At 45.8% G+C, this 26,643-nt stretch overlaps 1 protein-coding gene across 2 annotated transcripts in view; it reads right to left on the bottom strand.

The window, feature by feature from the left end:
• Positions 1 to 26,643, bottom strand: part of LOC144116076 (DNA (cytosine-5)-methyltransferase 3B-like) — a 297,915-nt gene that overhangs the window by 193,352 nt on the left and 77,920 nt on the right. For both annotated transcript variants that reach the window (XM_077650730.1, XM_077650731.1), the window contains exons 4-5: positions 19,450 to 19,551; positions 12,796 to 12,904 (exon numbers count right to left, since the gene is read on the bottom strand). In XM_077650730.1, the coding sequence (XP_077506856.1) occupies positions 12,796 to 12,904; positions 19,450 to 19,551 (211 nt within the window). The remainder of the gene's footprint in view (positions 1 to 12,795; positions 12,905 to 19,449; positions 19,552 to 26,643) is intronic.

Here is a 26,643-nt window from a genome sequence, read left to right as displayed (position 1 = left end):
GTTACGAGACAGACTAGTTTGCGGTCTACGGGACACTGGAGTTCAGCGGAATCTTTTGTCAAGACAGTCTCTAACACTAAAAGAAGCAGAGGATACAGCTTTGGGGGCAGAGATGGCGGCTGTCAACGTGGATCACATGGATCAGACAAGGGATCATGACAACGTTCATGCTGTGGGAAGCAAGCTGCGGGGAGCACCGAATCACAAGATTCATCCGCATGCTTCATCCAGAGCAAGCGAGGATGCCGTTTGTCCGTGTTGCGGCAGCACTGCTCATGAAGCAGCGAAATGCAAGTTTCGTCGGGCGGAATGTTTCTGCTGCCACAAAAAGGGCACCTGGCTAAAATGTGCAGCTTCAAACAACCAAGAGTGGCACATTGCAAAAACTATTCTTCAGAGAGTGACAGCGAGCTGTGCTTGCTAAATGTGTATGCTGTGTCTACAAACTTTATCAAGCCTATGGCTCGCACCTTACGCTGGAATGGAGTTCCTCTCAAGATGCAAGTAGACACCGGATCACCAGTCTCCATAATTAGGTGGAAGACTTACTGCAAGCACCGACATGCCTAGCCAGTGCTCCGCGAGACATCTTTGCAATTATCCTGCTTTTTAGGCAAGCTTCCTGTGAAAGGTGAACTCCAGATTCGTGTCTCGTATGCGGGAAAAGCTCTGGAAGCGACGCTAACCGTACTGCAGTGTGCCAGCCCGGACTTGTGCGGACGCGATATCATCAGCATATTTGAACACAACGGGAGGCCTGTCCTAAGCATTGCTGTCAAGGCAACTGCAGGTAAGAAAAATTTTTCACACCCACCTTCGGATAGGGCACTGCTAGAGGAGTTCAGCGGTCTGTTTACATCAGGTCAAGGATACATTGCTGGCCCTGTAGTCCATTTGCGACTGTATGAAAATGTGACGCCGCGACTTTGCAAAGCTCATTCCGTGCCATGCGCAATGAGGGAGCAAGTGTCTGAAGAAAAAGACCGAAAGAAGGAATTCTCTCGCCTATCGATAACGCGGATTGGGCTACGCCCCTAGTTCCCGTTATCAAGAAAAACGGCTCCATTCAATTGTGTGGCGATTTCAAGGTGACCGCGAACAAGGCTTGTGTCACGGAGCAGTACCCATTGCCCAAAATAAGAGATATTTTCGCTAACTTGAATGGAGGTGAAGTTTTCAGCACCATCAACTTGAAAGATGCTTACAATCAGTTGCCGCTTGACGACGAAACTAGAAAGCTCTTGGTCATAAACACGCATAAAGGCTTGTTTTGCTTTATTCGACTGCCTTTTGGTGTCGCTCCTGCTATTTTTCAGACGTATGCAGGGCATTCTGCATGGCATTCTAGGCATTCAAGTTTACTTGGACGATGTTGTAATCGTGGAGAAATGGGATGACTCCCGAACGCTGCGTAAACCTTTCGAACGTTTCGGACAGCACGGTGTCAAGTTGCATCAGCAGAAATGTAAGTTTCGACAAGCTGAAGTTGAATTTCTGGGACACCGGATTAGTTCGGATGGTTTGTTGCCTAAAGCGGACATGAATGCGATAACGCAGATGCCGAAGCCAAAGTGTGTAACGGAACTGTGGGCATTTTTGGGGCTCATGACCTACTACCATTCATTTCTGGGCAACCTAGCCACGCTTCTTGAACCACTGCATGAACTGCTGAGGAACAACGCCCGTTGGCAGTGGGGAGCGCGACAAGATAACGCTTTCCGAGAAACCAAGCGCCTGCTCCAAGAAGCGAAGTTTTTGGGGCATTACGATCCAAGTAAGCCCATTTTCTTGGACACTGATGCATCTTCATGTGGCGTCGGCACCGTACTGTATCACAGGGCAAATGGGCAAGATCTGCCAATCGGGTTCCGGTCGCGCACTTTGTCACCCGCGGAACGGAATTACTTGCAAATTGAAAGAGAGGGTTTGGCTGTTGTGTTCGGTGTTACAAAGTTCTGGAAATATTTGCTCATGAATCAGTTCACACTCGTCACAGATCACAAACCTCTCCTAAGCCTTTTCAGTCCTGAAAAACTGGTTCCAGCATGGCCGCGGCGCAGATTCAGCGTTGGTTCCTTTTGCTAAGTGTGTACAACTATAAAATACAGTTCAAGCAAGGGAAGGCGTTAATTCCAGTGGATACCCTCAGCCACTTGCCTGTACACTAGGGTTATGAGGCTAAGTCTGCAGAAAATGACGCTCGTGAGTACGTTCTTTTAACACATCACTTAGATTCCGGGCCATTATCTGCCATCGACTTGGCTAAGATGACTGCAGACGATAGCCAACTAGCGCAAGTCCGCAATTGCATTCACAAAGGCTGGCCACACCTTGCAAGCTGCGCAGGAACCGTTACACGCATATATGCACAGAAAGCATGAACTAACACGCAGCCATGGAAATGTGTACTGGGGGCATCTAGCAGTAATTATCAAGACAGCGCGGTTACCAATGTTGCGTATGCTGCATGATGTGCATCAGAGAGTTATGGCTATGAAAAACTTGGCCCGTTCGATATTTTGGTACGCAGGACTCGATCATGACATTGAGCACCTGGCCAACACTTGTCCAACATGCATAGAATGGGGGAGCATGCCCAAGGCCCTACCACCCATTCCTTGGCCGCAAACAGAGGAGCCATGGTCGAGAATCCATGTTGATTTTGCAGCCCTTTGGAAGGTTACATGCTGTTGATTGTGGTGGATTCTCATACAAAATAGATCGAGGTAGCTGCAATGAAGATCGGCAGTTCGCGAAAAACAATTGAAGCCCTCCAGACAATGTTCAGCCGGTTCGGCTTGCCAAGGACCCTGATGACAGACAACAGTCCGCAGTTTACAAGCGAGGAGTTCGGGGCATTTATGAAGCACAGTGGTATCACTCATATGCGGACAGCTCCCTACAAGCCCCAGTCAAACGGCCTGGCGGAAAGGGCGGTGCGGACTGTGAAGCATGGTTTAAGCAAGAATACACGCGGTAGTTTGCAAGATCGTCTGGACCACATTCTTTCTCATTATCGTCGTACCCCTCTCTCAAACGGGAAAACCCCTGCTTCTATCATTCTCTTCTATGAACCACGTTGTTTGTTGCACAATGTCGTGTCACGACCCTTCCCCTCTGCAGGTTCGTGCAGCAGCGGAAAACCATTGCACAAAGAAATATAGTCAGGAACCATGGTGCGGGCGACAAGTGGAAACCAGGCGTGATCGAGCCCACAGAAGGCTCGCGCATGACAACGCTAAAGGCCGCAGACGGAGGGACACATCGCCGCCACCTCGACCAGCTAAAGACCAGAGAGAGAAGTGTGGAAGGAGTTGACGTTAGGCTCGAGGTAACCACGGATACATCAAGAACAGAAGACGGCGGCAAAGCACAGGTAGAGTCGCAGCCTCAAGTTCACGACAATAGGGACGGTCAGGCTCAAGCTGACACAGACATTGTACCGGCACCCGACGCGCAAGACGATGGCTGTACGAACAAGGAGTAAGTGACCGACGGCACTGAGGTGACCTTGCATAGGCCGAAACGCAAGCCCCGGCCCCCCCAACCGCTTCGCTCCTTAAGGGGGAAGGATTGCTGTGAAGCCGCATGAGCTGGCGACACGTGCCGTGCTTATCTACTCCGGGCTCACCGGATAAGCTATGTTATCGCCAGAGGTATCGGTGACACCCCTAGCCAGGGGGAGCTATAAAACCAACTAACATTTCAATGAAACCATCCAATTCTTTGCCAGCCAACCTCGTGTCGATTCACTTCAGTTTACTTCTGATGGGCCACATTTAAATGTGGACTATACCGATTTTGATATGCATGTGTCTTGGTTCAAATGTTGCTGCATTTTGAAAAAGAAAAGAGGTCTTGTTGCAGGCAACCAAATTGCCAGTTTCTAAAAACATCCGCAGCTTTTTTAAACCGCATTTTGAAGCTGAAGTATGTTGCTTCTTATAGGTTTGGTCTCTGGGTTTAATGTCTCAATCGATTGACGCTATGAGGGATGCCGTAGGGAAGGGCTCCGGAAATTTCGACCACCTGGGGTTCTTTAATGTCCACTGACATCGCATAGTACACGGGCCTCTAGAATTTTGCCTCCATCGAAATTCGACGGCTGCGACCGGGATCGAACCCGCATTTTCGTGTCAGTAGCCGAGTGCCATAACCACTGAGCCACCGTGGCGGCCTTTATGTTGTAGAATTTGTTTTAACAATCAAAATGTATTTTTTGGAAAACAAGTGACACTTGCAACATAACTGTCACCTATATCTAGGTGGTGTTGCTTTGTAGCTTTTTTTATTCATGCAGTGAGACATTCTATACATGTTTTAGGCCAACCGTTTAACTATTTGCTCACTGAGCTCTAGTGCTCTTAGATGCCTTTTGTTTTTATAAATCGGTAAATGTAGCTTATGCTAGGGATAGTGTATAAGAAAAGTATTTGTATTTGACTGGTTGGTCCAACATTTCTCATACTCCTTGGCAGTGTGAGCGCACTTATAATTTGCGTTGGTTTTTCACAGGATGCACCCAACATTACAAGTGAACTGGCAGCTCGAAATTCCAGAGATAACTTCAGCCATTAAAAGCATGATTCTTATTTTTTCAGCTCTAAGAGTTTTGCAGCATTGGAGGTGGCAATATCACTGTGGCCACAAGAAAGCTTTTGACGTATAGCATGAAATGATAACGTGGCACAACACTAAAGTTGGCTGGGGAAAAGGGAAAACAAAGTTCTGCAACCTCAATCAGAAACCGCTTATCATGTGTAAGTAATTTCTGACATTGTAAACTGTACACTTAAATCTGATGCTTTAAATTCACTTGATAAATATAACTCACATTTTAGGCCATGGTTTCTCAATGTTCCTTTGAAGATTCATTTCTAGAACAACTTGAAAACACTGAATATCACTATAAAAAGGTAACTGATAATTTTCAAGTTATGAGTTCAAAACTGTCTGACTTGGTCTTGTGGGGACCACTAAACATTATATACGTGGTAAGTTTGGTGTGAATGCTGTTAGTCCACATGAAACATGACAAGTTACTTGTTTCAGCTTTTTTTTTCTTTCAACTTCTGCCATTTGTTGTGAAGGGACGTGAACACTGTACTATGAAAATTGCCATCAGTTTGTTCTCAATTGAAATATTAGCTATAAATATTGTCTAAATGATATACAGTAACCTACAGGTAAATCGGACTCCAATGATTTGGATTTGTAGGATATTTCAAGCCGCGATGAGGCCCCGTCAGTCACCCCAAAGAAGCGCGTACATGTTCGTGGTGAATACTTCGGACTTAAGAAGTCTCAATATTCGATTTTTCGAACTAATTTCAGTCTCTTGCGTGCCAAAATCAGCCGTCTTATCGGCTTTTTGCTGGTGCAAAAGATGCCATCTTGTATCGAGGTGGATTTACGATGCAGTTGGTTTGGCTTGACATACTTTCGGCACCTCATTATTACCAGTAGAGGTCCCTGCGAACTCTGACACTTCGAGGTGGCAGTCGGATTGTCATCACCATCAACTTGCTTTTGTCGCCGACGTTGTTGCGGGCAATTATCTCTTGTCCCATACGTTGAAAATTGGTTGTTGGGGCAAGGAGATTGTGCAGGAGCTATCTCACCTCTCGGCGGGAAGGGATAAACGAGGGACTGAGAGAAGAGGTGCTGTAGTGGAGGGCTCCGCAATAATTTCGACCATCTGGGGATCTATAACATGCACTGACGTCGCACAGCACATGGGCGCCTTTGTGTTTCGCCTCCATCGAAACGCGGCTGCCGCGGTCAGGTTTGAGCCCGGGTACTCCGGATCAGTAGCCGAGCACCCTAACCACTGAGCCACCACGGCGTGTCTCATACGTTCGCCATTAGCCGTTTTGTCACTTGGGTTTCTCTGACCGCATCGACAGAGTGGCGCTCAGTCTTCACGAAGTTGCATCCATTCGCCGTTTTGCAATTGCGTCCGGCGGTTCCACCGCTTTGAATGAAAAGTGCCTTGTCTTTGCATGTGTTTGACAAGTGGTGTGGTGTACACTCGTGTTGTGGACAACATGGCCCCACCTGGTCTGTCAAAGAAGCGTGGGAAGTATTCAACTAAATGCCTTGACCTTGCTGTCTTGCGTGTACAGTGAAAGCACAACTTTGGCGCAAATACAGGTGCAAATCGTTGTCAGCAAGAGAAACTTGCCGCAAGGTAAAATCGGTGACATTTTTAAGCGCATTTCATCTCAATAGTGATTTTTTTTGTACTTCACGGATTTTTCGGACTGTTCGATTATTTGGACCATTTTTCAGGTCCCTTCGAGTTGGAAAAATCGGTCGGCAACTGTACGTTTTGTACTTAACTTTCAAATCACATGCTTATTTGTATATGTGACGAGCCTCACTCGATCACCAAAATGGAAACAATACTTTTGTGACGTTCCTTGTGGAGTGTGACTTTCCTTGTGTGTGCTACGAGGTTCCGCGTTCGACGGCGCGGCGTAGACGGAGACCCAGATGACAGCGGCATCATCAATTACACAGCCATGCTCTTTGAGAGTGACGACCAGAACGAAGGGGTTTAAGCCCAACCGGACCCAACTGGACCCGCCGCCGCCGGCGCGGGGAAACGGGCTTTATCCTCCCCAATTGCCGTGGCGGTTCCAGGAGAGGCCTCCCGAGCACATCCCAGGACAAGGGACCACTTTCCCGGCCGGTGACCCGCGGGAACTGTCAGCGATACAGAGCGCGCCTAACCTTGAGGAGCGAGTGTCAGTTGATGGATGGAGAGCGGAGGCCGGTGACCCGCGGGAACTATCAGCGGGCCAGAGCGCGCCTTACCACAGCCGACGCTATGCGCTACCTCGAAGACAACCTTCTTTCCCTCGGACTCAACACGTGAGGGGGGCGAGACCATAAGTGCGGTGGTATGTTTGTGCGCCCAAGTGAAAGCCCTAGCCCCCCTCCTTCCCCTCCGGCGTGGGCGTCCTCACCCTAGGGAGTGTGGAGAAGAGGATATAAAAATCGACAAGCAGTACGGAAGAGGGACGCTCAGGACGACATCGTTCGCCAAGAGGGCCTTCAGCGCCGAAGCCCGACGGCGTGCAGCTTCTGCCAGCAACCGCTCGAGCCCAACTCCGGAGCCACTCCATCGCCACCATGAAGTCGTCGGCACGTAAGCTCGGACGCCCCAGCCTCTGAATCTTAATCATGTATAATTATTGAATATATCTGTTTGTTTAAACTGAGCCATACGGTGTCTCTTTGCCTCTCCGTCCCGTGTGGACCTGCGCATTATGGGGGTCATCACACTGGTGTCAGAAGTGGGGTAAAAGTCCCACAATCAGTCCCGTGATTCCCTTTTGATTACAATTTTGAAGTCATGAATGTCGCAGCATTCAGAGGACATTTGCTTTTGAGACCCCACTTCTGACACCAGTGTGATGACCCCCATAATGCGCAGGTCCACACGGGACGTAGAGGCAAAGAGACACCGTATGGCTCAGTTTAAACAAACAGATATATTCAATAATTATACATGATTAAGATTCTGAGGCTGGGGCGTACGAGCTTACGTGCCGACGACTTCATGGTGGCGATGGAGGGACTGGGACTTGTGGCTCCCGTATGCAATGTTTGCCTACAATTCCGCAGCACACGAGAGCACGGGCGAATCGCCATTCTTTCTTCTCTACGGCCGAGACCTGGACCAGCCTAGTGAAGTGCCAGAGGGCCCCCGTCGTGTCCCATACGCTTCACTGGACGACTATAAGGTTGAGCTAGAATCGCGCTTGCAAGTGGCGAGGGACATCGCAAAGGAGGCCTTAAAGAAAGCGGCGAAGCGCAGGAAGGAGGTGCACGATCGCAGTGCTAGAGACGCGCCGTTTAATGTGGGGGACAGCGTGTACATTGAAAACTGCCAAAGGCAGATTGGGCTAGCTCGTAAGTTCCAGACGAAGTGGAGAGGACCGTGCGAGGTTGTCGAGAAGCTTTCTCCGGTAAACTTCAGAGTCCGAGACGTGAACCGGCACTTGATAAGGATACACGCAAATCGCCTCAAGTCGGCACCGGTTCAGTATTCACGAAATGAGGAAAGGGAAAGCGCGGATTTTGATGGGGACAGAAGTGAAGCGGAGCGTGCAGATAGTTCGCAAGAAACGCCCTCTCCTGCATTTGTTCGGCAGGCGCCAGAGGTGACGGCCGGAATGCCACCGGATTTACTTCATGCATTGCTAGAAGAAGAAGCGCGCGAGGTTGCCGCGCAGATAACGCCAGGAGAGGCTCCTGCCACGAGCCCTCGCGAGTCCCAAAGCAGACAAAGGGTCACAGACTTACTTAGTATGACTCATGAAGGCCGATATCCGCTGCGAAATCGGAAAGCTAAGTCGGACTAATGGCGTAAACAGAGCGGAGTTGTGAACTGGTTAGAATTGTGTAATGCCACTGCTCATAACATTGCTATGTGCTTATGTGTTAAGTTATCGGAGTTGGTAGTTAAACCTTTCTGTCATTAAGTAACACCTTCACAGGAGAGCATGCGGAGCGCATGCAGAACCTGCCCTACTTCCTTTCGTTATCTATATTTTTGTCTGTGCCGTGATCGTGCTAGAAGTGGGAGCTCCTTTGTAACTGTGGTAAATTTATTTCGTCCAGTTTGGACTAGAAAGGAGAGGCTTGGGTGCTGAGTTTCATGTTTATCTGTAAAAGAAGATCAGTGCTGCCCCTGGAGACGCCAGTTATGACAGCGGAGGCATATGGTGTTGTGCAGTGGTGTTGAGTGCAGCGAAAAGTGTTTTGTCGGACGCACTGTGCGAGGCGATTCAGAAAGACAAGGGGAGCTGCATGGACTCAAATGTTCGGAGAACATTCTTCTGGAGGGTGAGCGAGTGTGACGTTCCTTGTGGAGTGTGACTTTCCTTGTGTGTGCTACGAGGTTCCGCGTTCGACGGCGCGGCGTAGACGGAGACCCAGATGACAGTGGCATCATCAATTACCCAGCCATGCTCTTTGAGAGTGACGACCAGAACGAAGGGGTTTAAGCCCAACCGGACCCAACCGGACCCGCCGCCGCCGGCGCGGGGAAACGGGCTTTATCCTCCCCAATTGCCGTGGCGGTTCCAGGAGAGGCCTCCCGAGCACATCCCAGGACAAGGGACCACTTTCCCGGCCGGTGACCCGCGGGAACTGTCAGCGATCCAGAGCGCGCCTTACCTTGAGGAGCGAGTGTCAGTTGATGGATGGAGAGCGGAGGCCGGTGACCCGCGGGAACTGTCAGCGGGCCAGAGCGCGCGCCTTACCACAGCCGACGCTATGCGCTACCTCGAAGACAACCTTCTTTCCCTCGGACTCAACACGTGAGGGGGGCGAGACCATAAGTGCGGTGGTATGTTTGTGCGCCCAAGTGAAAGCCCTAGCCCCCCTCCTTCCCCTCCGGCGTGGGCGTCCTCACCCTAGGGAGTGTGGAGAAGAGGATATAAAAATCGACAAGCAGTACGGAAGAGGGACGCTCAGGACGACATCGTTCGCCAAGAGGGCCTTCAGCGCCGAAGCCCGACGGCGTGCAGCTTCTGCCAGCAACCGCTCGAGCCCAACTCCGGAGCCACTCCATCGCCACCATGAAGTCGTCGGCACGTAAGCTCGGACGCCCCAGCCTCTGAATCTTAATCATGTATAATTATTGAATATATCTGTTTGTTTAAACTGAGCCATACGGTGTCTCTGCCTCTCCGTCCCGTGTGGACCTGCGCATTATGGGGGTCATCACACTTTTGTTTAGTCTGTGTGTGAGAGAGAGAGGGTTTATTGACAGGAAAGGCAGAGAGGTTGGCCTGAAAAATAAATATCTGGCCTGCTACTCTGCACTGGGGAACGGGAAGAGGAGAAAAAGAGGGTCACAATGAGGGATGATGACGATGGGAGGCAGATAAAAAAATACAAAAATAATAATGAGAAACAAGGCACACTTTCTGACATCACAATCGAAGGTCAAGGTCCGTGTCGCTTAAAAAGCGTGAGCACTCACGTTGCCTGTACAGTTTTCAAACTATCTGGCCAAGTGCTGAGGATCAAATCCTCCGAGGGTCCTTGTGTCTACAGACTTCAAAGCAGTGTGTGTGTCGGTATTTTCCATAGTGCAACCTAACTACAGCAGATTTCAGTGGTCAGTTACAAGGGTTAAGTGTACTGAAAGGTGCTACCTCTAAAAATTTTCGATACCTTGTGCAAATAATGGGCAGTGGAGACTAAAGTGTCCAGCAGAGATACTAAAAATCAAATGGATTTTTAATAAAAGCTGGAAGCAAGCAGAGTTGGTTGGGGAACAAATATGAATTGCTGATAACCTAGTTCAAGTTGTAAAATGGGCACAGCATGTAATGTGAAGAGAGATTGTAGATGGCCCCATAGGGTAATTGTGTAGCTTTTGAGATTAAACATGGGTGGGGGGCAGCAGATTGCTGGGTGGACAGATCAGATTTGGAAATTCGTGGAAGGAAATGGGATGGCCCGCAGCTGGCACAGGACAGTGGTCATTAGTTATGATGGAAGACCACAGCACTTCTAAAACATCACTTGAGTAAGCGTAAAGCTTTGCTTTTTTAAAGCATTCTTGGGTACTAAGCTTTGTGAAAATAGCTCCATATTGCTAACTACACAATAAGCCTGTCTGTAAATCTTTAAATCTCGGTGCCTTCTGTCAACCCTCCTCATGGTAACAACTTTGCAGAGGTGCTACGGTCAAGCCAGTGTTTCACCACTCTTGATGAAGTGGAGACAGTGATCAAGAAGTGGTTGCAACATGCTTCAGATCGCTTAAACTGAAAAGACAGGCAAGAAGGCTGGGGTAATTTGCTGATTTTTAGCATGCGCCTGTTCTCTACCTTCTAAGCAGTGATATTGCTGAACTTACTAGAGATGAGGTCCCATGGCAGTTCTTAGCTGAAAAGCATAGCGTGCCCCAAGCTAAAGGACATGAGGCAGCTTTGTACAAAGGTTTCTGTGTATGAACTTGTAATAAATGATTGGTGTTATAAGACTTCTATGTGCTTTATACTAATCTGTCATCCATCTAAGTTAAAAGGCAACCACACTATTTTTTTAGAACTTCGTTGAAATTTAAGGATACAAATCTATATAGACTGTAGGCAAAGCATGCTAAGTTATTTTGTGCTAGCATTCAAAATGGCAACGTAATAAATGATTAAAGCTCAAGCTTTTTCCTCACAGCATATCGGACAAGTGCTGCAAAGCTCGGAATGACGTCGCGGAGTTTAAGATTTCTCATTTCTGTTGCATTCACTCAGAGCTTGCCGTGCGTCGTCAGATGCTGCCAAGCAACGCTTTAAAGGCTTTGCTTTTGGACATATTCTTTTTTCCTTCAAAGCAAGCGTTTCTACTTCAAAAATGTACCAGCACCTTAGATGTCATTGTGTGCCCGCCCCAGTGCTGTCTGTTTTAATTGGCGGTTATGTCACAATGTCAAATGCTAGCTCAAAGACTTGCCGTGCTTTGCCTGAAAGTTTCGCACATTTGTCCCATTTGAGCTCATCGAAATCTAACAGCAGTTGCCCTTTAATATACTTAATAGTACAAATGATTCAAATTTAAGTCACTTGATCATCTTTAGTTATGGTGACCTTTCCTGTAATAAGCAATTCCTCAAAAATTACTCCATAATTTTGCTAGTCATCAATTCGTGCTCTTATTTTAACAGCTCTCTGGAAGTCAGGAGTGAAGACTGCTCAAAACTGGGAGTCTTGAGTGAAGAAAACAAACAGTATTCAATTAAAAAATTTCAAAAATGTATTTTTCCTTGCCAGTTCAAGTTTATTGTGTATGCACAAAGCAATAGTATGATGCCGTATACCTCTCCCAGGTTTACAACCATGGTGCAGTTGTGAAAGAATGTGTTGTAATTTCTTCTGAAAAACTGAGGACTGCTTATAATGTTGGTTTTGTTGAATGGATCAGACATAGTGTAAATGATATCTTTCACAACACAGCACCATTGTCCTGCAAAAAACCTTATCCTGATGATCGATAAGGTTTTGATGGAGTATTCAGGGTGCATGCATCATTATTCTGTGGGCAACTACGATCAATCTAGACATCTGGAGGGCACTGAGAAGACAGAAAGCAGATGTCAGTAGGACATTGCAAGGAAGCTTCAAGTGTGTCCTGAGAGTGTTGACAGGATATCCTCTTGTCATTTCTGAGGGTGCCCCTCGGACATTCTGTGGATGTCCACCCTTGTCAAAACGAGTGTCTAGAGGATGTCCATATGACATCATATGGGCATTCATGGACATCATGTGGACATCTGATATCTTCAGGTCAATATCATGTGGATGTGCAAAAGGTATCACTTGGTTGGCTGGGAAATGATGTGCTTATTGTTTTCTACAACCGCAAATAAGTTTCCTTCATGCAATGATGTGACCTTGTACCTGGTCTGTCTATAAATGCCTCGTATGTTGACTGCTTTGTGGCTCACAGGTTGTGGAATGTGATGCATGTGTGTGCATGGACAGCACTGTGTAGATCAAATCAATTTTGCTACAACTGCACAACCTCCAATCTGTTTGTCTACAGAGTATTGTTTTCTGCCCTGAACACATTCTGTGGCACCCCACCATTAAACACAAGCCCCAAAGGCAGTTTTTGGTGAGGGAAGCGCTCGCTGCAAGTGACACTGACTGCTCATTTTTGTTTTGCGTCACTGAGGCTATCTCAACCACATGCAAAGCAAACACACAGTTCCAGCGCATGCACTAAACCTGTAGTGCACCCAACCATCATGGCTACTGCAAATGAGCATACCTGGTCCTGCTGTATGTGCCGCCATAGCCATGTTGTCAGCCAGAAAAGTGGCCTGGGCCCAGGCCAATGGATCGGCGCCTGGAGACGTACATGACCTTGCTGCTATCTCCTGCAGAGAAGCCAGCGTGGGAGCCGCACACTATTACCACTAGAAGCACTGCATGTGAGAACAGGCCAACTAAATGACTAGCCAGCCAATCCAGTTTGCAAAGTTACTTCTTATCCAAGCAACATTCAAACATACCCATCACTAGTGTCTCTGCTAAGAAGCTAAAACATGTCAGGCACTTAACCAGCACCTTTCACCATATACAGTGAAAGCATGTCAATTCAAACTTAATTAATTTGAACTTTTAGATCATTTGAACAGTGCGACTTGGTCCACCCACACTCCATTAGAGTTTATGTAAGACATGCCCGCCACTGATAATTTTAACTATGTGCCACCATGTATAGGTGGCCTGGGCAAATGGGAGGCTGCACTGCCTCTTTGGAGATGTGGAAAGGGTAAAAATGGCTGGATGACCAGGGGGGAGGGGGGAGACTTGCTCATGCTAGAGGCAGCACGGCAGCAGCAACTAGCTGCATGACCTCTAAGATGTGTACCTCACTGTTGCTTGTAGCTACTGATTTTCAAGGCTTCAGTAGCTTGCTACATTAGGTTTGCTACTGAGCAATGAATGACATGACCAGTGCCAAGATACAGCAAATAAGGCATGCCACAGTGTCTACACACTCCAAAACCACGATCGTGCACAAAACCCCGTGTGCTAAAACAGCGAATTGCAGTTTTCGCTGATGTTTCCTGTGTGTCTTTGTCTCAGTTTTCCAGTGACCTCTGCGCCATATTCTGTGCAGTTGGTAGCAGCAACTTACGCAGGGTACAACGGTGCAGTAATTTGCAAACGTCATCCATCTGTGGTAATTATCTTGCAAAAACGCCTCGAAGGAATACTGAAACCATGCATGAGGTCAACATTGCTCTGTAATCGAAACAGGATATTCCCTTTCAAAAAGCAAACTCACTCATTTCGTGGCTTGCAACTCGGGGCCAGAAGGCTGGAAAATTGGGCAAAATGCAACTGTCATGGAGACTTCTGCTTCTCAACATAAATGGTTGAGCAGCACCTGTGACTCACAAGTGTGAACATGCAAGTTACAGAGGTTGCATAACCATTTTGGTCAAAAAGCGGCAGCTACAGAATGGCCACATGCTGCCATATTTGTCAGCCTTCCTGACCATGCTCATAGGAAATAGCATGTCCTTCACGACTCCAGCCCAGCCCTCCACTGCACAAACTGGGATGTGCTGAAAGCCCCCTAGCTGTTTCTTCTTCAGTTCTCAAGTTGAAGAGAAGGCTTTCTGCTAAGCTCCAGCTTTAGAACAGAAAGTGTTGGCTGTTACCTTCCGGAGAAAAAAAGAAAGGTGGGTGCAGAAATTTTTAGGACAATATAGTAGGACTACCTGGCTGCTTCCCGATCAGTTTACCGTACTTTCTCTTCGCTTTCATTTGTTCGGACTTTGAATAATTCAAGCTGTGTTTGCGTTCCCAAGCATTACCAATTAATGAGTTTTATCAACTTCTTTCACGCTAACCTCTATATATATTCAGACTGCCAATTAGTAAAGCTCATCATCATCTGCAATTCTTCAGGACTGACACACAAGCCTTGACCTTGAAATTCGCAGATATCCTCATTTCTCAACCTTTAAAAGACCTTCACATTACTTGAGCTTTCACGCCTCAGCTTACCACAGTTAGTCTTCAAGAAAACTCATACTTCTTGAACTCATCTCCACATTGTTCCAGTTACTTACCACTTGTCACTGCACTTCATGCCCCCAGGATACTGTGCTGGGGCACCTTTCTTCTCTCTTCCACACAATGAGGCTTACTACTCAATGCACTGCTTCTAGGAATTGGCTTTATGCAGCATATTGCCAGTCTGATCACACTATAGTCAGCCCTCCCAATGTTAAGACTCCAGAATAATGCTGCTCACAGGTGTAGCAAGATGACTGGTGCCGATGACGATGATTTTGTTTTAGTGGTGTAACAGCAGGTTAACCAAAAAGAGCCATGTTTAACATTTTTTGTTTGGCATGATATGGGGTCAAAGATGTTTTCTTCCATGCATTTCACCCCAAAAAAAGGCAAGCACTAGGCTCAAAGAACCCGCTGCAGTGGTTACCTGGTTAGAGTGCTCAACTATTGAGCCGGAGTTCTCGGGTTTGAACCCAGATGTGCCATTTCGATGGAGGCAAAACACGACGTCAGTGCACGTTAAAGATCCCCAGGTGGTTAAAGATACCCAGGTGGTCGAAATAATTCCGCAGCCCTCCACCACAGCACCTCTTTCTCCCGTTCTCTCACTCTCTTTGATCCCTTCCCTTATGCTGAGGTTCAGGTGTCCACCGAGATGTGAGACAGAAACTGCCCCACTTCCTATCCCCAAAAACCAAATTTCCAATTTTCTAGGCTCAGGGAAACTCTGCACCCACTGGAGAACCAGCGGGTACACAGCAGCACTGGGAATCAAACTCCACACATCCCACATACAAGGCGGCGCCTGGCCCTGCTCACAAGATGTGCATAGTTTCCTTCTATTGTTATGTAACCCCCAACCCCATAACCAATGTATAAATTAAATCTATTCAAATTAATTATGGATATTTGTGTGTATATACAAACATAGAGATGAGGTGAAGCAAAAAAATTCAGAGGGCACTTAAGTCTGCTTACGTGCTGTGAAGGCAAAAGAATTAGTGTGTCATCGTTAGCATTTTACCTTGACACAGGCTGTGCACTACAAAATGGAATGAATGTGTGCCTCCTAACACTGATTCCACAAATGCTGAATCCACAAAGGTCCAAGTGAAGCACTCGGATACTTGGTTCAAAACCTGCCATGAGCTAGTCTCCAACTTAAAAGATGCATGCTATATGCAACAAGAAACCTGCTTGCTACACGTTGCCTGCATGCAACACAACCATGTATGATGCAACCGTGTATGAAGCCTGCATGCAAGGCAACCATGTATGACAAATGGTTGCACCAAAATTTTGATATGAAGAACAGTTTTAGAGGAAAGGAAATGGTGCAGTAACTGTCTCACATCTAGTGGACACCTCAACCACACTTTAAGAGGTAAAGAGTCTGGGAAGGCACACAATTGAAGGTGCATATGTGGTCAGTTGGAATCCCTGCTGCAAGCTAACCTCCAACTTGAGTAGCACATGTAAGCTATATGCAACGAAAAATTATATAACACCACCCCTGAACGCCATACGACAAATGACTGCTCGCAATTTCGATATGAATGTAGTCTGGAAAACTGCCGCCAGGCACATTGAATTGAGGTCAGATGTGCAAAACGTGTACGGTGTGCTAACAGTAGGTAGTAAAGGGCTGGAAAGCAAAAGGGGACCGGGTTGGATTCTGTTCATCTTTATCACAAATGAAAGTCGTGCCTCTGCATCATAGCAGAAGAGAGGAAGGAAGTGGGAGGGGCACAAATTTTGTCCCTTATTGTTCCCTGCTATCCATAAGACAAGAAAAGGTGCTACCATGGACATCTCCCACCACACGCCTATGCTCTGCATATTAGGCAGTAGCCTGTGTACTTCGGGCCTTGGCTTCTTCACATTCACTGTGGTCCTTGGTTGCTGGAATAGTATTTTGTACAGCGTTGGTACAAAATCATCAAAAACCACCAATATGTAGCAACATGTAGCAAGCAGGTTTAATGCGATGATGCAGGTTGGCACAATTGGTGCAGAATTCCCGCCCCACGAAAAGTCGAGTCATTAAATGCCTTGAAACCTCCCTCCACAGAAAAAAAAATGCCTGAAAATTCGAAAATCTGCTGAAGCCTTGCAAGGAGGCTTCATCGCGTAAACAACTAAAAGCACGTGATGAGCGCTTGGTTTCTTCATCACAGATACAAATACAACACAGATAATAAAACCTTATCACAGATACCAACACAAAAAAGTGGCTGAAGAATCCTATCTATAGGGACTGTGCACAATTAGAGCCAATCATAGCACACTTCAGAAGTGCAACTCATCCACAGAAATTTCAAGATACATGAGAAAGGAAATAGGAAATGTGTATCCTGCAGGCCAAGTAGACAGCACTGCCACACCTGTGCTAAGACCAGCATGGAATACAAGAAGTGAGTGCTAGGTCTTTTCTATGGAGCCCCTATTAGAGCTGCAAGACTGGAAAAGGAACAGAAAAGAATTCATATTACAAGCATCAGCCCACACTTGTGATTCCCTCGAACTCAAATCTCTGGTCACCGAGAAGCTAAGTCAGTATTCCAAGAGACACTCTGGGAACTGGGCACTAATTGGGATGCACTGTTGCAGGAAGAGGTTACAACAATGTGGACAGGACACGGTGACACACAGCAGAACAGAGGTAACAGAGAGGTAACGTGGAGTTTTTTGGCACAATAGACCCAGAAGGTACTGCTGAGTGGTGCTAGTGCTCCTGACGGGGAGCGCCATCTCTAGCAGAAAGCAAACTGGGGATACCGACTGCACACTTTCTCCTTTCGCCACCACATTCCCTCCCTCTTCTGAGCACATGCAGAGCTCCAGCACTGCGTCTGATGCGTGTCGCAATGTACTGTCTGCAGTGCAGCTTCTAAAAGATCTGCTAGCTTGACAGCTATTTTCGAAAGCAAACTTGATTAAGAGTGAAAAGCTCGTTAATCATATCTGCTCTGTGGAGGTGTGGAGCTGACGACTAATACCGAAGAAGCATGACTGAGTGGAAATGTGTTTTACAAGCGATCACATCATTTACATGTACCTCAAGGTAAATGTGTCATTTTGTTATGTGCTCAAAGCACCGAACATTCTATAAGTACCGTGAAACAAACCAGCGCACTCAATCGATGTTCTACAATGTAACAGCTCAGGGGTTAGAGGAAGTGGGAGAAGAAAAGATAGCGGTGCCATAGAAGAGGCACATCCCATTACTTTTAACTGCTTCTGAGCATGAACTGTTGTAGCGCCACATCGCATGACGTTCCAAAACAGAAAACATGTGATGGAGATTCACCAACAGTGCTGGAGCACAGCAAGTTGTAAATTGCAGAAGTCACTCGTTGCAATAGGCATTTCTCTCACTTCACTTCGTGCTTTATCGTCATAAAACTTTCATGTGGTTCTGCCAAGTTTTGAGTAACTCAGCACTGGCTAACAGATATCCTGTGTAGCGAGTGCATTACATCATTGTCAACTGCAGCAGCACTTTCATTACATGGAGGTCTCAAGTGCATGTGCTTCAGTGGGGGCATCGTTAGAGAATTTAGAAACTTTGTAATATCAAGGAATTCGCTATATAGAGGTTTGTTACATCCAGGTTTAACTAGTTTTGGTTATGGGAAGACAAATTGGTAAAAAGGTGCTAAAAAATGCTTCTGTGCCTCAACCGCAAAGCACCCACCAAGAGAAAGCTTCCCTCCAACCTGAGAGAGTAACACAGGCTTTGCCTTTTGAAGTGGCAGGCGGCAGCTGTACAGGCTCACTGAATATCAGATATAAAGATGGAAACAAGAAGTCGTACATTCTCCTCCTCACAAGTGGCATCGCACAAGTGACATATTTTAATGTCACAATCAAGTCAACCTGAAGTTTCCTAATGAAATTCAGGAGGCTGGTGGTAACAGGAGTGCTTCGTGCTATGTAAAAGCACTTCAACATCCATCACTAAACTTGAAACCCACACTTAGTCTTGTTTTCTAGCCTTTTTTTTTCTAGTGAGAAAGCACTTACCTCAAAACCCACCAGCTATAGTTCTGCACCTGACTGCAAATGCTGATTTAAAACAAAACTTAACAGTTGAAGATATCAACAAAAGATGTTCAATCAATCTGTCAACAAAGGATGCCCAATCAATTCTGTCAACAAAGGATGTCCAATCAATTCTGGTGCAGATGACGGAAGGAGTAACTTAAGAGTCTGCAAACACTACATTTGAACCCACTGGCATCTATCCTCAAAAGAGAAAGAAAGGAACCTTGGTCCTAGCTTACAAACATCTTCTGCCAGAGCAACTCTGAAAAATTAGAGAATTGGTCGAAGCACTGTTTGGACATGTCAGACTGGGGCCTACACTGTTCACCTATCTACTGGAACTGCCGTCTGGAGACCACTGCAACAGCTATATAACATGAAACGTCCCTATGATGAGTGGAGGAGTGTGTGGAAACTTCAACTACTGCGTGTTTCATTCTGTCTGCTGAAAACTGCATTTACCGAGCTTTTATTGGAGGATATTACTGCAATGCAGATCAGTTCCTTGTTTTAGCCCAGCACTGATGTACAGCCCCAGCCATATAAGCCCCAGCGAACTCTTGTCACACCTTATCTATCAAAAATCAGGAGGTACTTTATATGTATGCCAGCACATGCTGCTGCTGCACTCGCGTGTGAAACCAAGAAGCAATCATATCTTCTCTGCAAAGTGCTTAAAAAAATTTCAAATGCCATAGCATGCTCCGTAATATTTTTGCAACACCTGTACATGTCACACACACCTGCCTTGGTTTACCTTCTGCGTGCCTAACCCACTTATGCATATGAACAGAAAGCATAGCCATACTAGGCACCACATGCAAAGCAAGGGGTTACACACCTTGATAGCTTCATGTACAGCCGCCATGTAGCGCTTCCCCCCCCCTCTGGACAGGCTGGTTTGGAAGGCGAGCACAAAATCCCAAATCTTCTTCTGGTGGACCTGCAACAGCAGCCATGAGTCAAAACATGTAGAAAGGCACACAGTTCCAAACAGCCCAGATGTGCTGCAGGACAAGTCACGCTATCATCACCACCAGCTAAGTCACAAAAGGCCTCTGCCAGTGATACGCAATCACACATCTTTTTCCAGCTCTGGCAATCCCATACAGCACACTTTACTTTTCCCACTACACACCTCATATTTGTCTTTTCATGCCTTTGGCCTTACAAATATGATGAACCCACTCATCAGTCAATCCAACAATTCAGCACACCCCCAAGCCACAACTGGCTAGCTGGTTCCATGTACTGAAATGCAAAATCATGCTCCAAAATATGTGAGAAACAAGAATGAAGCATGAAAGCACAATGTAAACATCAATCACGTGGACTCCCAAACCCTACGGCATTTGGACAGCATGAAAATTGTGCAGACAGAATTTGAAATTTGTATAGCACGCAAGTGTGAGAAATAAGGCTACATTTTTGCTACACAGGCTCTGTGTGCAGTAGCCATCAACCAATGTAAACATTTATACACAACTGCCGCCTAAGCTTCCCTAAATGATTTTTGTTCAGCCCTTGTGAACTTGTGGTTTTTTGGAGAGGGAGGCAGGGCATCTACAGCAGATCCTCAATGATACATTCTTAAATCATATTATTTCTCCATTGATATGATGAAAGCCATGACCAATAAAAATGTTGCATAGAGTTACACTTACCGTATTTACTCGAATCTAGGCTGACCCCTAAAGTACGAAGCCAGCAAAAAAATATATATTACCTCGAATGTAGGCCGAACAAAAAAGCTAGGGCAGCGTTTACAAAATGCAAACAACATTAATTGAATCTGAACATGCAGAGCTCATTGAATGTCGTCATTGCTGCTAGACTCATCGCTGTGTTCCTTGTCACTGTCACCTTCAAACAGTGCACTATCTTTGGTACCATTAAGTGCATTAGATATGCTGCACTTTTTGAAGCCGCGCATGATCGAAGTACCTGGGATGTCATCCCATGCTGCAGCTACCCAGCCCGCCAGCTGCGATATTGATGCAGGTTTGATGCGGCCCGTAGCCATTGGCATGCGGTCTTCGTGAGTCAACCAGTCTGTGTAATATTTCTGCAAACGATCCTTGAAAGGTTTGTTAATGCAGACATCAAGTGGCTGCAACTGACCCATCATGCCACCCGGTACGACAGCAAGGTCCGTTTTCACTTGACCGAGCACAGCATTCACGTCATCGGTCAAGTTCCCATGCTAAGTCTATGACAAAAAGTGAGTTCTTTGTCAAAAGGGCTCGTGGACGCCGTCACCACACAATCTTAACCCACTCTTCCACCATTGCACCCGTCATCCACCCGTTCTCATTTGCCAGCACAATGACATTGCTTGGGGAAGTTTCTCGAGCAGGCAGTCTTCCTTTTAAATATCATATGAGGAGGGATTTATGTCCATCAGCTGTGCAGCACAGCATCACAGTTGTGCGCTGCTTCTCGTAGCCTGCATAGCGCACCTTCACCTCCTTGGCACCCTTTTCATTCATGGTGTACGCCACTGGCATACCAAAATACACAGCCGTCTGGTCGGTGTTGCCGATTTGCCCAAGGTTGTAGCCTGCTGCTTCTCTCTTTCACAGCACGTAGCACTGAAAAGCTATCAGCGTTTCTTCGAAATCACTTGGCAGTTTCTGGGTGAACGAAGTGTGACGTCGGAGGCTGGAGCCGAAGCGTTTCATGAATTTCTGAAGCCAGCCCCTGCTGGCTTTGAAATCCTTTGGCGTCAGGCCTCGCTCCCTCGAAAGTTCCTAAGCTTTCGCTTGGAGAACTTCTGTTGCCACTGGAAGGGCAGCTGCTCTCTGCGTCCAAGCAAAGTCAGCCAAAACTGTCTCCACTTCGTTGTGATGGCCTTTCTTTGGTCCGCTAAATGCCATTCTCATTTCGGCGCGCACAAAAAGCTGCTGTCGTTGTCCACTCCAACGACGGACGTTTTTCTCGTCAACGCCGAAGTCCCTCCCGGCTTGAAGGTTCGACGATGCCTTTGCGGCTATCACAACTTTTCGCTTGAAAGTGGGACTGCAGTGGCATCTCCTGCTTGGTGCCATCGCGATAACACCACGCTGCACACCAAAATGGCCGACACGACACAGGTCAAAATGGCGACCCTGCTTGTGTACGGTTGGCTACTGGCACGGCTAGTGGTGGGACTAGCTATGCACCATATTTAGCAGTTTCAATGAAAAACTGGTGTGTTTTTAAAATTATTGAATCTAAGCCAACCCTAGAGCTTGGCATATGATTACTTGAAAAAATCTTTCAGCCCAGATTCAAATAAATACGGTATATTCTTGTTAACACGCTCTCAAATATAATTTCCTAGTAACGGCGTTCTTGATTTCATCAAATTCTGATCACGATTCATTTAGTGGCCAGCAGAAGGTGCGCTGACATATGAGTTGGCTGATTTTAGGGGCATGCGACATGAACAGCAAAAGCGCAACAGCACTAAGCTGCTAGAGTGGCCTCATCATGGTGCATAACAGTGATGTGACAAAGCAATAAAAAATGAAAGCGACGTCGAAGAGGACTCAATTCGTCCTTCTTATCACTCGAATGGATAAGTTGCAATGTTCATTTTGTCAAGCTAATGTTCTATTTTCCATTCCTAATAAACTAAAAAAAACGGTTAGTCTTGCAAATTCACCCCTTACTCCTTAGGCTCCTGGGAACTCGTCACAGCAATTAAACAGAACGGGTTTGTGCCATGCACCCAATGAAGTCATTTGTGATGCCTTGTATGACGGGCAAATGGGTAGAAGAGTTAATATGCAACCATAAGCGCACAGAAAAAATGCAAAATAGTCAAATCCTGCTTCAACGAAATCGGCAGGACCCGTGGAAAATTTCGCTGAAGCAGAAGTTTCGTTATGATGAAATCGGGCCACAATATTGACAGATTGGACCGGATAGTTCATGAATGTTTAATTTAGAAACATTTGTGTTTTGGTCTTTTGCCGTTTCGAAATCGGCGTCGTGGCGATTATTCTTGGCACTCCGAAAATCTCGAAATCGCGTAATAAACGCACCCACTGCATTGCTATCAAAACCAGTGTTGTAGGCATTACCGAAAAAACTAACAAAATAAGTTACTCATTGCACTAAAAAAAGGAATGTGTTACCACCCTACATTAGCTGCAAAAAAAGGTAATGCGTTACCGTTGCCTTTACCAAAAAAAAGTACCACATGTTACTTTCCCATTCCTGACCATAAATTTTAACCAGTGTGTCTTCACTGCAATAACTCAAAATAACAATTTTATAAAGCTCATATTTCACAAAAAAATTCTAGCCCAAACAATGATTTTACCCGAAATTCTCATTCAATGGGTTAATGAGAATACTTTGCACAAATGTGCAGGAGCTTAGCAAGGTTATAATGGCCTAATGTTGCCTATAGAGTTCCATGTGATGGCTTCTAGCTCTGCAGCACATAGTGGAGCCATTTTCTGAGTGTGACATTAAACACAAATTGGCACTTCATCACCAATTCTAACTTCACAAAGAAAACATTGCTGAACTCTCAACAAATTTACAGCAATTCTGAAAAATGTGATGTTCCAAAATGCTCGGTGTGCTTCCATTCTTTAGAGTTGTAAATGTGAGTTGTTTAGGAAGGGGAGGTAAGTGAAGGCAAGTGTGTGAATGCATGTTCGTGCATGTATTCTGTGCTTTATGGGTATTATGTATTTTTCTTTTAGTTGGGTGCATCGTCAAGGGCAGGTGTTTTTTCTGGCATGCATGTGAGCTGCAACAGGGGTCGTTGAGAGCACCTGTACATTTTCTTTATATGCAACATCATTTTAAGTGCTCTGCGATTCTTTTTTTCCAAAAAATGGGGCGGAGGAGGGATGATAGGCATAAAAAGTAACTAGTAACGTGACACCTCACATTACTGAAAAATGTTGATGCAAGTACATTACCCATTACAGTTCCGAAATGGTAACGAGTATGTCACTAAGAAGTGGCACCACTTCAAAGCACATGGTTTTACAAGTGGTCCCACTTGCTTTCAAGTGGTGCTACTAGACTGCAAGTGGCCACAGCTGAGCCACAATTCATACAAACATATGCATATTCGGCAAACAAGGCAAGACTAAAACAATTCTTAATAAAAACTATCAGCAGGTTAACCTACTGAATTGCATTCATCATTTTCTCAGTCACTGCAGTCAAATTTATATGAAATAACTGCGCTAAATGGCAAGTGCCACTGGCCCTAATATGAAAGTGTCATATGTAGGATATTTATGTAGGAGCAGTATTGTGTTCTGTGGATGTACACGAGCCAATATTACTAATGTTCAACCATAGTATATATGCGTTTCTTGTGCATGATGTATGCTTGTATGTGTCTGTGTCGATTTCCATGATGGCATACACAGTTCTCCTGTGCAAACGTGGGTACCAGGCTGAGCATTGCCCTGCAGTCCTCATATATCAGTTTTTCTTTTGCACCTTAAAAACAATTTAGAGCCAACTTCAACACCCTGTTGGAACCAACTGAAATATCCAAGTGGTTCTAACTGAAATTTCCAGGTTTTTTTAATCTGGTAGTTCCAAATGGTCCCTGTTGACAAGTGGTCCCTATCCAATAACCCACTTCAAGTGGGACCACTTGCGAAATTTCCACCTGCGGTAGAACTCACTTCTGTTATGGCTTCGTCAGCGAAATGAGCGAAAATTCGAAAACTACCTTGCACCAACGATTGCGGTACACAAGCGAGGAGTCCGGGCTGTCGGCAAAACCATCGCAGGCAGTAGTGCGCCGCATACCTTTACGTGTACCTGAGTGCACACTAATTCCAATTCTCCACAGAATGTCAGCTGCACTATTGAAAGTGGAAACTGTCTTCGGCAGCCGTGTTGGTGAAACCTAACGAGATACGGGCAGGTGTGCATGCACAAAAAAAAAAACGGCCGCTTACTCGGGACAATTTTGTTGAAGCGGAACCTCGCTCCGAAAATTGTTCGTTGTGGGGAAAAATAATTCCATTGCCTTGCATGGTATGCTGACGGGGAATCGAAAATACAATGTTGTACCTGAAATTTCACGGTCACAGCATTCGTTGTAGCGGGGTTTGACTCTATAGCCATATCTGCCAACGTGACTGCCCATTATCAAGTCTGCAGCAAACTGAAATGCCAGTCGATATACATAGTGTGGCAGATTGTGGCCAAGGAAAAATCCTAGCCATAGACGGAGAAAATAGCAGCCTTCCACATTGCAAAGCACCATAATTCATGCTTCAGTGACCTTTGAGTTTCTTTAACAAGGAAAGAAATTGAATACTAACCTGATAGACTAAATCTCTCCCTCTCATGTCACATGGTGACCTTCTATGCTGTCGATAGTCCAGCGTCGTTCTGTGTTCCTTGTTCCTGTGTCTGTCTTTTGCGCTGGTTTCCTTCTTCAATCATGTACCGACTCGCCCAGCTCTCCACTCTACTAAATTCTATGCTTCCATATCATGATTTGGTTTTGTCATGCTGTAAGCTTTGTATAAATTTAAGATTTCTTTATTCAAGTCATGAATTGATAGGCAGTGCTGTGCATGTTCAATTCTTGTGTGTGTGCATTGCCCTTTTCACTCTGTGACCAACCTTGACACAATCTCTAATATGCCTTAGCTAACAAAAACTTTAAAGAAGAGAAACAAATAACAAGCAGCAAAGGAACACAAGGAAAATGGAGTTCCCTCTTCCTGCTATGGCAATGCCATCTTGATGTGTTCACCTAAAGGCATCAAGATGCTCACTGTTTGACAGAAGTGCAGAAAAAACAGAGATGGTAAAAGCGTTTGCTGCTTGTGGAACAGACTGCAAAGAGAAAGCAACTGACGATGCTCATCATTGGTGGTGACATTTTCTCCGTCTATTCAATAAAACACTAAACTTCAGTGTTCTCAGACACATAACCAAGCTCATTGATTCAGCCACTCAGACCATTTGCCACTGCTCCTACTCAGCTTCTGCCTTAGTACAAGCTAGGGCCAAGCACTACAGTGACTAGGACCTTCACGCTTGTTCAAAACAGGGCCTAAGTCATCCCATTTTCAAGCACCCATCAAAGATATGTGCACCACCCAACAGCACTGAGCAGTCCTAAATTTAAGGATGAAGCCCCAGAAGACAGGCCGAGCAATTAGCAGTGCACACATTTGTCTGACTTTATTCTTGTTCATGGGTAACTTACCAACTCCACTGACAAGCTGAAAAGCTCCTTAGTTGACGCATTATGGAGTGAGAGCCTTGTGTGCAATAACACATTAATGCGGAGGTCATTCAAACAAAAACTAAAAGCAAATTATTACCAGACCCTCAGGACAACTGTTTGGAAGCCACAAAAAAGGCAAAGTGAGGATGAAATTAATTACACTTATTTGATCATTTTCTATAGACCATAGGTAACTGTTACCGTAAAATACTGTAGGCCATGTTCAATTCCAAAGCAAGTGCGCAAAAAAAAATAGCGTCACAATGTTTGCTTCACAGTTGATAACAATATCTAGGGTGGCTAAATGAGCTCAGCATTGCACAAATGAAAACAATGCTTAACATGGACATGAATGAGATATGGCATGGGTGAAGTCTTAACTGCAATAAATACTGTCACACAAACTGTGAAACAGCATCCCAACACCACTCAGTTGAACACAGTAGCTAAACGATTTCTTGGGCTCCGAAAATTCAGACTCGCATGGCTTTTCAGATTTTGTTGCGGAAGAGTCAAGTACATAAAAATGTGCACATATCTGCAACCAATATTTCGAACTGTGTTGAGCCCAAAAGTTCAGGTTTTATGAACTTGTGAACCACAAGCGCACGTCACTGCTGCATCAAAGCAGACTCTGCCACCAAGGAACACCATTCTGAATTCATTCTGCAGATTGAATGGCTTGGTTAGGCATGATAATTATATGCCTCACCACTGCCACTAGAGAGAACAGCACACACTACTCTTCCTTTTGAGGCCCTCTGCACCATGGTCGCGTGTAGCGATGGTACAAGAAACATGGCTTAGGAAGATAAGCAT

This window comes from Amblyomma americanum, chromosome 1 (genome assembly GCF_052857255.1).
Source record: "Amblyomma americanum isolate KBUSLIRL-KWMA chromosome 1, ASM5285725v1, whole genome shotgun sequence".
Classification (NCBI taxonomy): Eukaryota; Metazoa; Arthropoda; class Arachnida; order Ixodida; family Ixodidae; genus Amblyomma; species Amblyomma americanum.
This window is presented reverse-complemented; position numbering and strand designations above follow the sequence as displayed.